General features: G+C 38.0%; 1 protein-coding gene across 1 annotated transcript; it reads left to right on the top strand.

Annotated features, from left to right (window-relative positions):
- The first annotated feature begins 306 nt into the window (after positions 1-306).
- On the top strand, positions 307-11,808 carry LOC104893621 (probable ADP-ribosylation factor GTPase-activating protein AGD6). Its single transcript, XM_010679750.4, has 3 exons — positions 307-1,356; positions 1,449-1,526; positions 10,943-11,808. Exons 1-3 carry the CDS (start codon positions 523-525, stop codon positions 11,444-11,446), a joined length of 1,416 nt encoding a protein of 471 aa, XP_010678052.1. The 5' UTR covers positions 307-522; the 3' UTR covers positions 11,447-11,808.
- Positions 11,809-12,601: the final 793 nt, after the last annotated feature.

The following is a 12,601-nucleotide window of genomic DNA, read 5'->3' as shown; positions in this document are numbered from 1 at the left end:
ATCAATACATGTTTTTTGGTGCACAATGAGCATTGTGCACCCTAGTGCATAATCCACACTTTGGAGGGGAGGGATCAGGGCAAGGGAGAGGAGGAGGAGGGAGGAAAGAGGAGGAAGAAGATAGAAAAAAAGAATTTTTTTGATAAGTTGACCTACTATAGCAGGTTTCTAACCTACTATAACAAGTTTCTAACCTGTTGAAAATAGTATTGTAAAATGTCCTCCAAAATTATGACTAAACAATAAAAAATCATAATTGAGACTGTTTTTGTGGGCGCACATAATTGAGACGGATTAAATCAAATTTAAAAAAAACAAAAACAAAACACCATTCTTTCTCCCCCAAGGCCCCAACATTTAGATCGACGGTGTCGGTGATCTCTCATCTTATTTCTCTGGGCGTCCCCCCTCTCTCTCTCTCATAGTCCACAGATCTCTCCTTCTCTTCCTCCTCCCCACAAATCCAGGAACAAAAAAGGAGGAAGAGAAGAAACCCCAAAAAGAAAAAAGCAAAAAATTTCAATGGCGGGCGCATCAAGAAGATTGAGAGATCTGCAATCACAATCAGGCAACAAAACTTGCGTGGATTGTTCGCAGAAAAACCCACAATGGGCATCAGTTTCGTATGGAATATTCATGTGTTTAGAGTGCTCAGGCAAGCACCGGGGCCTCGGGGTCCACATAAGCTTCGTCCGATCGGTAACGATGGATTCCTGGTCCGAGATCCAGCTCAAGAAAATGGAGTCAGGCGGCAACGACAAGCTCAACGCCTTCTTTTCCCAGTATGGTATCCCTAAAGAGACTGATATCGTGCCCAAATACAACTCAAACGCCGCATCCGTGTACCGAGAGAGGATATCGGCTCTCGCCGAAGGCCGATCGTGGCGTGATCCGCCTGTTGTCAAGGAATCGCCTGTTGGTGGTGGTAGTGGTAGTGGTAGTGGTCATAGGAAGCCGCCGTTGGGTGGGAGAAGTGGGAATAATAATAATAATAATAATGGGGGTTGGGACAGTTGGGAGAATGAGGATTCGATTCGATCGTCGTCGAATGATATGAGGAGGAATCAGTCAGCTGGGGATTTCAGATATAATAATGGGAATAGGTATAATGGGAATGGGAGTAATGCACCGGTGAAATCAAAATCGTCTGAGGATATATATACCAGGGCAGAATTGGAGGCGTCCGCCGCCAATAAGGATAGTTTTTTTGCTAGGAAGTTGGCGGAGAATGAGTCTAAGCCAGATGGTTTGCCGCCTTCTCAAGGAGGAAAATATGTGGGCTTTGGCTCTAACCCTAATCCCAATCCTATGCCTAGGAGTAATGCACAGCCTGATGTTTTTTCTGTTGTTTCTCAGGTGGGTTTTTTTTTTTTTTATTAAGGAATTTTGTTCTTGTTTTGAATTTTGAGTTTGAAAAAAAAACTTTTGGTGAATGATTGGTTGATCAGGGAATCGGCAAGTTATCTTTGGTTGCTCAATCAGCTGCTAGTGTTGTCCAAGCAGGCACAAAAGAGATCAGTTCAAAGGTATACTAAGTTTTGTTTTTTATGGTGTTTTAGCTTTTTGCATAATTGTAGCTTTATACTATTTGTTATAATTGCAGATTTGCATAATGATGATAGTAACTGTTGCTAATCTTTTGTTGTTCTAAATAGAATTGATGAACCTTAGATATTTTTGCTTTTCTTAATATGGTAATGAGAAGGTTTTAGAAGGGGACTTTTGGTGGATCAACCTGGTCCCTCTTAGTTGGTAATTCCCCTGTCGCATAGAGAGAAACAATCAGAGAACCCTTAGATCTCATGACATCAAGGTCATGAGGTATATCTCTTATACCACTAGGCCAAGTACTACTTGCTTTTCTTTTTACATGGGTTATGAGTTCATTTTACGTGTATGCTTTGGATTATTACTCTGCATGATTGTATCCATGGTCATGTGTGTTGGGATGGACATTCAAATTTATGTGCATAAGTAATGTCTGCAACTGCTATTCTGATGTTTGGTTCCATAGACTTATTTTTCTGATTGCATTGAGTTGTCTGTTATGAATTAACATAACTTGAGCATCATTAATGGCATGAAATAAGGAAGAAGAAGAGCATTTGATTAATAAAACTGAAAATACAGCAGTCGTAAAGATATTCAAGTTTTGCAAGAGGCTTGATTCTCTCCCAAAATGAACTCTTAAAAGCTCACCCAAATTCTTATCTATTTTCAACACGATTTCTCTCTCCCTATTCCATTCTATTTATAGAGATATTTTCTCCGTAACTCCCTAACTTATTCTTCAAGCTACTACTAAGAACTAATTATTAACTAATTATTGCAATACCAAAAGTACCCCTAGGTTGATTTATTACATTACCGGCTGCCCAAATATTCACCTTGTCGTCCAGGTGGATAGAAATTGGCACTCAATTCCCGGTCTAGGCAATAGTGGTTAGCATCATCTTCAAAATACTGTTGGCATTGTTGTTCAATTTCCTCTTTTTTGAGAGTGGATTGTAGCAATTCAGTAGCTTGCCCATGGCAGAAACATCTAGCACCTTATCAAGTGGAAGGGTCTGGTTATGAGTGAAGTGGGCAGACTTTGGTCTGGAATGAGGAATGTGTGAGTTGCAAAAAATCGAAAAGAAAATAGGGTGAAGGTTGTGACGATGTTAGCACACAATTGAGTGGGAACAATAATGGCTAGGTCGGAAAAGTTGGGTTTTAAAACTTAGGGTAACACACCCGGATAAGGGTTAAAAAGCCCATAGAGATGACTCCTTTTGATTTCATAATTGTTAGCTGGGTTGGTAGGAATGGACTTAGAGATAATAAACCTAGGCATGCCTTTTCTTATTAATAGGAAAATTGGGCTTAGAAAGATCGAGCCCAATTTTTTCATGAACTTATCAAACCTTGGAATGACTCGTAAGTCCATCGCACTTTGCTTGCCATGCTCCCTAAAATAGTGGCCCCAACCGTATGACTCATTGATGATGTCATCATTCAGACCTTTTACAAGATTGCCCTTAGTACCCATTTCTGGATTCTTCCCCAAAACAACACCATCCAGTCCAATTGCTCGCATAGATCAGTGCTGGAACCTCCTAGAAGCAGCTTTGAAACGGCTGCTCTGCTCCTCGTAGACCCACACCCACAGATCCGTCTTTGTCGTCTCTTCGTTCTTTTCTTCTCTCAACCCAAACAAAAGTCAGGCCACCAGCATAAACCTTCAACCGACCAACAAAGTCTCCATTACTCCTACTAAGTCAGTGGGTGGGCCTTCCACTAGATTCTCTTCTTCCACCACCTTTCCCGAAAACTTCTTCACCATTCTGGTTGTGGGCGATGATGTTTCGGCATCCACCGGTTTGTCCTCCTAAGTTACCACCGGTTGCGTTCTCTCCCTCCCCTCGTGTGCGGAGTCGCAGTCTCCTCATCCCCTCCCCTCCCCTCCCCTCCCCTCCCCTCCCTCCCCTGCGTCGTTTAGGTGGTGGATGGTAGGGGTCTTTCTTAGCAGCTGATTGCGGTGGTATGGTGTGTTGTGGTGGACATGTCGGGTTGCGGTGGTAGGGTGCACATGTGGTGGTGGTTTGGTGGTCAGGTGTGGTTGAATGGTTGCGTCAAGTGGTGGTTGGGTGGTCAAAGTGATAGTCAAGAATAAGTCAAAGAAAGGGTAAGTGAAACCCATTGGGGGTAGGGGAATGAAAGTAGAGAACTTTGGGGATAAGGAGAAGGTAAAGGGTATTATTGATTTGAGCAAACAAACAACAAGTAAGAGAATCAGGTCACTTGATTCCCTTACCCTTTCCACAATACCACCAACCAAACGTCCCCTTCATACTTCGATGAGGAAAGGCTCGGTTCTTTCTTAGTTTGTTTTTTGTAATATATTTGGCATAACATTCTCCCCTTCTTGTCTTTTGACTTGAATGCTATTTGTCTTAGATGTTTTCTTTCTCTTTGTTGTCTACCTAGAAATGAGAGAATGGCTATTATTTTTATCCTAACCCTTGAGGTTGCTTCTACTTGATAATTTGTTTGGCATATTATACATGGCATATATGATGAGTAGATCCTCTCTTCACCCCCCCTCTTCCTGTTTTTAAGTTAAGGTCCACTAGAGCAAATCGTCCCATTCTTGAGAGACTTATAAATGCTTTTGTGCCATCATTAATCCGTGAGAGCACTAAATTAGTAATTGACTTTTCCTTCTGTGGAGTAAGAAGTGGAAGTTTAAGCTAATTGAGCATCAAATGCTGATGTGTTACTCTTATAACTGTCGTGTGTTGGACTTACATGGATCACATACCTTTTATAGTTGCTTGCAAATGCTTGACAGAGGTTGCGATCTTTTTCCTCTTAGTATGTTAGATGTTTATTTGTTGTTTTAAACAAAAATACTTGTGTTGTATTGAACATGAGATACTTTTGTAAAATTTGTTAACCAAATACGTAGGAGTTCTCAATTTCTCATGATAGAGCGCAGCTCAGTTTTTAACAAACTCCGACCATCTATATTGTTTTACATCACATTACACCAAATTATATAATTACTCCCTCCATCCCTAAATAGAGTGTCCATTTTTTTTGGGCACAAGTATTAAGAAGAAATCATGTGTAGGACCTTAGTTGTATTAGATCATAATTAAATTTAGAAATTAGTACACTTTTTATGAATTGTTTATTTAGGAAAGAGAATGTGGGTCCTATAGGAAAATGGATGATGTTATAAAAGTTCAAAGCAAAATAATATTTTAATGGGTGGACCTATGCCAAATAAGGAAATGAGAAATCTATTTGGGACAAACATAAATGGAAAAATGGGAACTCTATTTAGGGATGGAAAGAGTATGAAACAAATTACTCCACGTAGAACACCTTACGACTTGTTCATTGTCATTTTTTAAATTTCTAGTCTTAGTTTCTTTTGAAAACTAAAAAAATCACTATAGAAACAGTTTTGTGTTGATTTTAAGATGTAGTACAAGTATGAGTAACTTTAAGTTTATTATACTCCTTATATCATATGACTATTACATTGATAAAACCTAATACTGAAAACTGACGGTGATGCCGAACAGGACCTTAGGGGGCTTTTGGTTCAGGTAGGGGAAAGGAAAAGGGTTCAAAAAAGACAAACAAAGGGTATAGAAAGCTAAACCTTTTGATTAAAAGTGTTGTTTCATTATAATTACATCTCTTTCTCCTCCCACTATCACTCCACCGTACATGTTCACCACCTATGAAGCATAGGTACTCCTCCTGGACACCGAATCCCGTACTGGGGACGGGTACGGGACAGATTCGCCTCAGATTCGTCCCCCAAACGAATCGGGATGGGTGGGTACATGGGATAAGTTTGGGTACGGATGGGTTGAAACCGGGAACGTGGGGGGATGGATTCTAAGGTATAGAAATGTACCCAACTCTTTTTAACGAAATATGAAGGGAGAAAATCAAATATAGGGTTTTTTCTCAAAATTTTCGAACTCTCTCACTTGAACTGAGAAGCTAAGACGCCCGCCATCTCCGGCAGCTCCTCCTTCGCGTTTTGTGTTTATCGCAGCAACTCCTCCTTCACATATTGTGCTTCACCGCAGCATTCCTCCTTCGCGTTTTGTGCTTCTTCGAAGTTTTTTTTAATAAAAGGAGAATTCCTTTATTGCTGTAGAAAATGATGCGTCATTTGCAAATACCCCACTTTCCCTTTTATTTAAAAATTATTCCTTTTTTAAAGTTAAGACAGTTGTACTAGATTTTTAGAGAAAAGAGTTAAGGAGGAGCTGCAGTATACCTAAACATTTTTGACAGCTGTACTCTTTTTTTTTTTTTTTTTTTTTTTTTTTTTACGTGTGCTCTTATTAGCTTTCTTCACTCCTTATATATCTAAATTTTGACTTTTCAACACTTCTATTACTTAAGATTTGTTTTAAAAAGGAAGACTAAAACTCAAAATTCACTACTTTTTAAATACAAAACATGGTTATTAAATATTTTGCTTTTGATTATGACCGGAATTTTTTTTGGGGACAACTGAGACTTTTGAAAATAATATATTTTTAATATATCTGCCGAATCTAAGCCGTATCCGTTTTCAAAAATTTTAATTTTGCCGTTTATAGTCCCCGTATCTGTATCCGTGCTACCTAGTTCATTACTTCTCTCCCAAATCCCACTAGCCGTTGTCGCCACCTCCGACCGCCCCCTCTTTTCCTTCACCACTATAAAAGCTCAAATTTGAGGTTTTAAAGGTCAAATGGATCATAAAAGAAGTTTTCATGGCCGAATTTGACAATCTAAAGCCATTTTTAAGGATAAGAAAAGGTATTTAAAATTCTTATTTCTTGCTTTCTTTTCGTTGTTGAGGTGGGGGATGGTGGGGATTGGTTTCGTGGGGTGGCTGGGTGATGGTGGGGATTGGTTTCGTGGGGTGGCTGGGTGATGGTGGGGATTGGTTTTGTGGGGTGGCTAGGTGATGGTGGGGGTTGGTTTCCTGGTGGCTGGGTGGTTTCGTGGTGGTGGGTGTTAGTTTTGTGGTGACTGGGAGTGGTGGGTGTTGGTTTCATGGGGGGTTTGATGATGGTGGGTGTTAGTTTCTTGGTTGTTGGGTGGTTTGTGGGGGGTAGCTTGGTGGTTTCGTGGTGGTGGGTGTTAGTTTTGTGGTGACTGGGAGTGGTGGATGTTGGTTTCATGGGGGGTTTGATGATGGTGGGTGTTAGTTCGTGGTGGTTGGGTGGTTTGTGGGGGGGTAGCTTGGGTGGTTGTGGGGTTGTGGGGTTGTGGGGTTGTTCGGTGGTGGTCCGATGGCTGGTGTGATGGGTTTGATAGTTAGAGTGTGGTTGTGGTGGATTAAGTGGTGATCAATTATAGGTCAAGGTGGGCTTAGAGTAGAGGAGAGAAAGGAAAAGTGAAACACCTTGGTGGGGTTAGGGAATGGAAGTAGAGGAATTTGGGGAAAGGAGGGGGTAAAGAGAATGATTAAATGGTGTAACAAACAAGGAATCAACCTACTTGATTCTAACCCTTTCCATAATACTCCAAACCAAGTGCCCCCGTAGTGATTTACTTTTTTTGTTTTTAGTCTTTGTTCCCATTCCCAAAACGTAGGGCCAACAAGCTCACCATCTTTTACTATTTAGCGCTCTAGCACCCTAACTCTAATAATTGTGAGAAGGAGCTAGAAAAGATTTAGCAAAGTGTCACGCTATGTTAGTTTTTTTTGTTTGCACTATATTTGTCACCTTTTAACATACTTGCAATCTAAAAAATTCGTCCCAATGTTCAATCTTTAAAAATAAAATGACAAAGTGATAATTTATGAATATGTCGATTCATGCTATGATGAAGGTGAAGCATGATATACAAATCAATATAGCTTTCGAAACATAGTGACTGTTACCTTGATCGGGACCCCTACTACGATTTTATTTCATACGCTTTAGATTAAGGCAAGCTTTCTAACCAACTTGCTATGATTAGGAAAGTTTGAGCTCTCCAAGATTTTTTAACAGAGTTCTCCTGGGTGTAGGAATGGGTTAATCCATTTGATATATCATTTTAGGCCAACCTCCTTTGACCTATCAGTTTAATTTTTTGTTTGCATGTTGTATTCAAGTGAACATGCTTCTTTTATAATTTTTGCTTCCCCTTTCGAGAGTCAGGAGTATTGGGGGTTTCAAACAAGTTTAGCAATGAAATGCTTGAACCCATTGCTTCTTGTTATGGAGTGAAGGAATCATTTTAATTACTTTTGGCTCTTTGGATTCCTGGATCAGGGTAGAGTAATGTTTAAATTGCAGCAAGTCTGACAAATTTTTTGTTGATAATTAGAGATTGTTGTGTAGAGATGTGGGATAATGTAATTTATTGCAGTATATTTGCCATGGCAATTAGGTTGGAGTGGTTGGACTAGAGTTGGGCTGTAAGAGTTGTCCGATAACATGGTCTGAGAATGTTAATTTATCATGTTGACTGGGGAAGGAATCATGCTCATGTTAGTTTGCATGGGATTTCTGTTTGTTTCTGTTGAAGGCTAACTGCTTTATCATGACAAGAATGACTTAACCCAGTAGGCTGAAGACCTTTGCACTAGGTATACGTTGGGTAAATTATTTCAGCTTATCTATATATGTTCATGAGGAGAAAGAGTTCACCCGCAGCGAAAATCATTTCCTTTCTCTTTACCACATTGCTATTTATGACTTCAGTTGTCGTTTGCTTCTCTTAGGATCTAGTAGGCACATTAACTATTATTGAGAGTAGAGCATGATTGAAGATGAGGTGGCATGACAAAACGTAGTGATACTTTGAAGGTAGATGAAGATAGCCTGTGTATATTGTGTTTGATATTTAGAGTATCTAGGAATTGGATTACTTTCCCTGTTGTGTCTGAGAGTGTGTCTTTTTTCTCTGGGACCTTGCTGTTTGTGAGTAGATTTTGGTAAGTGTTCCTAATAATTTTTTTCATTTGGTAAATTGTAAGAATTTGATCAGGCATGAGCTCTGATGATTGCTTCAGTTTTGTAGAGCTATAAATATCAGCACAGGTTTCATGGAATTCCCAAGTTGGTGAAATTTTTGATTTATTGATTAAAGGAAGTGAAGACACTTGGATATCATATTAATTGCGTCTTGTGAATGTGATATGCTTGATGTCTGAAAATTTGGTGATACCAAGAATTGTCACCTTAGGGTAGTTGTCATATGCTTTGGCAATTAAATGTTTTGGGCCTTTGGCCACTGAGTTTTATGTCCTTTGATGAAGTTGTCCTCTGATACGACAAAAATGGGATATGATGTAGATGATATGGATCGTGTTCGCGTAAGACGAATTCATGTATGTGGTGTCATGAAAAGGGCATGTCAGTGGTGGATGGTAACGTTGATTTCGACTAGCATTCAAGTATCCTCGTTCCAAGATTTATTCCTTACGCAGTGTTGCTAGCATATGTTTAATTAAATCCTAGTTGATATAAGTATCCATATCAAAATCACAATATGATGTTCATATGTGAAGACTTCGATATATCGTCCAATTGGGGAAGTTGATTCTTTAAGCCTAGATGTTTTTCCAAGTATGGTGCTTGTCAGTGTCAGGAAATGTTTTCCAAATAGCTGCAGTCTGTCATGTGCATTTTGTCACTAATTATTGGCCTTCTTAGTGGCTTATAGCTTACGGGAAAATTAACGAACATATTTGACTCATGTTTTATTGAATCCAAACGTTGCCTATCCCTTTCCAACTTCCAATTTTTTTTTTTTGCGAGTCCTTTTTCAACAAACACTGTCTTTTTACCTCCAAAACACTGACTGACAAATTTATATATTATGCACTACTAATATTAGAGTATTCATTGTATTCTTATGCTAATATATATACTACCTCCGTTCTTTTTTAGTTGCAACGTTTGACAAATTGCACTATTCATGTTCTCTTATTTGACCACATTTATTGATTTATATGTTAAACAAAATATAGTCATGTGGGGTCTTGTTTGATTCGTTTCGATGTAAGCTTTCATAATATCAAATTTTTATAATTTTTACTTACATACAATTAGAGATAAAACGATTTGAAATTGTACATTGGCAAGCGTGAAAGTCAAAATGTTGCAACTAAATAAAAACAGAGGTAGTATATACATATATATATATATATACATACATATATATATATATATATATACATATATATATATATATATATATATATATATATATACATATATATATACTCCCTCCGTTTCCTAAAGATCTTCCCACTTACTGTTCCTACAGATACCAAGGAAAATCAAGTTGTGTGGGGCATAGTGTGAGTAAAGTAGGAGAGAGAAAGAGGTTAAGATAAATAAATAAATAAAAAGGGGTTAAAGTAGGAGAGAGAAAGGGAGTAAAATTGAATTAATAATGTAATGGTGGACCATATGATAGTGACATGAGAGGGTAAATAGGAAATTTTGTTTTGCCAAATAAGGAATAAAGCAAAAGAGGGAAGATTTTTTGGAAACACCCTTAAACGGAAAGAGGGAAGATCTTTAGGAAACGGAGGGAGTATATATATACATACATATATATATATATATATATATACATATATATATATATATATACATATATATATATATATATACATATATATATATATATATACATATATATATACATACATATATGTATACATACATATACATATATACATACATATATATATATATATATATATATGTCAACTTGATCTTTTTAGTATATCGTACCACTTTATATTCCATAGATGATTATAAATATAGTCAATGAAGGACAGAGAGTAAGAATCTTTGTAGTCTTCTTTTGATCTCTTATTGTTTAAATTTTTTTCCAAGATGTACTGTGCATGTTGCTAACCTGTATGTCAACATCCTACCTTGCTATTCTCATACTCAAGAACATTTAGGAATGTATCTACTGGACGATTATATCGAAGTCTTGTGAAGATCAGTCGCACCTCACTGCGCCTTTCCCTTTGCTTGGAATAATTGGTAGTTGGTACCTGGATTGGACCCTTGAATATTGTAGTGAGGCTATATGGAAACCTCAGCAGTTTGACTTCTGAGGCTGAGCTGATCGGCTCATTGCCAATAATCTTTCTGCATAAGTGTTTATGCATGAAATACCGTCCTAGAGCTGAAGGCCCTAATATGCTTACAAAGTATATGTAAAAACTTATATACTCAATGCTCCACAAAAGCTCATTTTTTACCATGACATGCTGATGTTGCCTAAATTGCTGATTTCAAAGTATGACAGCTTAAAAAATGAAAAACGTTCTTATAATATTGTTTTACCATCTCGAACAACTTGTATTTACAGAAGGAACTAGTGTTTCTCTTGTCGATCTTTATCACTCTGCGTGGAAGTTTCCTGTTGTTTTCCAAGTTCATTGAAATGTCATATATGTGGCTCACTATTACAGGTTCGTGAAGGTGGTTATGATTACAAGGTCAATGAAACGGTGAATGTTGTCTCAGCCAAGACTTCTGAGATTGGTCAGAAGACGTGGGGCATCATGAGAGGTGTTATGGCAATAGCTACTCAGAAGGTTGAGGAGTTTACAAAGGAGCCAGGCGTGAGCTGGAAAACTGATAACCCGCATCAGACCGAAAACGAAAGGAATGGATATTACCAGGACTTTAAGAGTGAATCCCAGGGATGGAACAACAGTTCAGGTGGTGGACAATCTTCATCTGGCAGGCAAAATAATTCAGTCAGCTCAGTATCCTGGGACGATTGGGACCAAAAAGACGATTGGAAGGAAGGCTCAAAGAAGGGGGGATCATCCCATAGTAATGATGGCTGGGCTGGTTGGGATGACCCCAAAGACGACGGTTTTGATGATTTCTACCACAGCTCGTCCATGAAAAGTTCTGGTTCGAATGGAAAATCAGATACTAAATGGGGCGAGGGCGGTTTCCTTTGAGGTTTATTATGGTAAGTTGGAGCTGTGTCATTCTTCCGATACTTCACTGCAAAGGCGTTTTATATCTGTGTCTAGTCTATTTGTGTACAATCTGTCCACAGGAGGGAATGTCCCTTGAAAAGAGAACTTATATCTGAATTTGAGCTGGATTAATTATGGCTATTGTTCAAACTGCTTTGTTCTCCCAGCAACTCTTGTAAACAATAATTTTTCTCCCTTCCCCGCCCACTTCCCTACCCTTTTCTCCCCCTATCCCTTGAATGTTTTTTTTTTTTTTTTTTTTCTATTTTAGGTTACGTTTATCTTGTATTATAGGATATTTCTTGTTTACTTGTCAATTGAATCATCATGTTTGCTTTGGATGAGGCTCTTTTATGTCGTTATCCTCTCGTGCTTCTCTTACTGGGGCTTTTGCTTACTGAAATTGATTTTGTGACATTGGAACAATAAATGCTTGTCCACGGGAATGTTTTGCCTTTGATATTTGTAAGAGTATATTATTTTTTTGGTGCATAAGAGGGGCTAAGCCTAGAAAAAGAAATAGAACTATGTAGTGTAGGCGTGATTTAATTTCGCCTATACAATATGAGCGCGTATTTGACTTCTCAATTGTTAATGTTTTATTAAAATATGTTTTTAAAGTTGTCAATAAGTTTTATGAGGAAGATGCATAAATCTAATTGGATATTCTAGAAGCTGTAGGGATATTTTAAAGATTTATCGAATGTAGATTTTCTTGTCTTGACTCTATAGATGGTCCATGAACCAAGAATTGAATAGGGGGGGGGGGGTTGGGTAAGGGTACAAAAATGCACAGGAATTATGTCGCTTATTGTTGGCCTTTACTAAATATCGATTCATAGCAATTTTTATGCAGAAGAACAATGAGATAACTTTTTCACACCATAAAAAGATTAGTCTAAGTTCGTTCAAGAAATACATAAAAGACTATTTTTTTAGTATATGTTGTTGAGCAATCAATATTACAAGGTTCCTATCAAGTTGTTCATATTATCTGATTTAATTAGCACAATTTCTTAGGTCTTGATTATCGATAAACATGCGTGGTGATGAAAGCATAACAGGATATAGCATGGATATTCTATAAATAAATAAATAAGAGAAGAGGGGTCTGAATATACAAAAAGAGCGTTT

This window comes from Beta vulgaris, chromosome 5 (assembly GCF_026745355.1).
Source record: "Beta vulgaris subsp. vulgaris cultivar EL10 chromosome 5, EL10.2, whole genome shotgun sequence".
In the NCBI taxonomy this organism is placed as follows: Eukaryota; Viridiplantae; Streptophyta; class Magnoliopsida; order Caryophyllales; family Amaranthaceae; genus Beta; species Beta vulgaris.
Note: the sequence above shows the minus strand (reverse complement) of the source record. Positions and strands in the feature narration are given on the sequence as shown.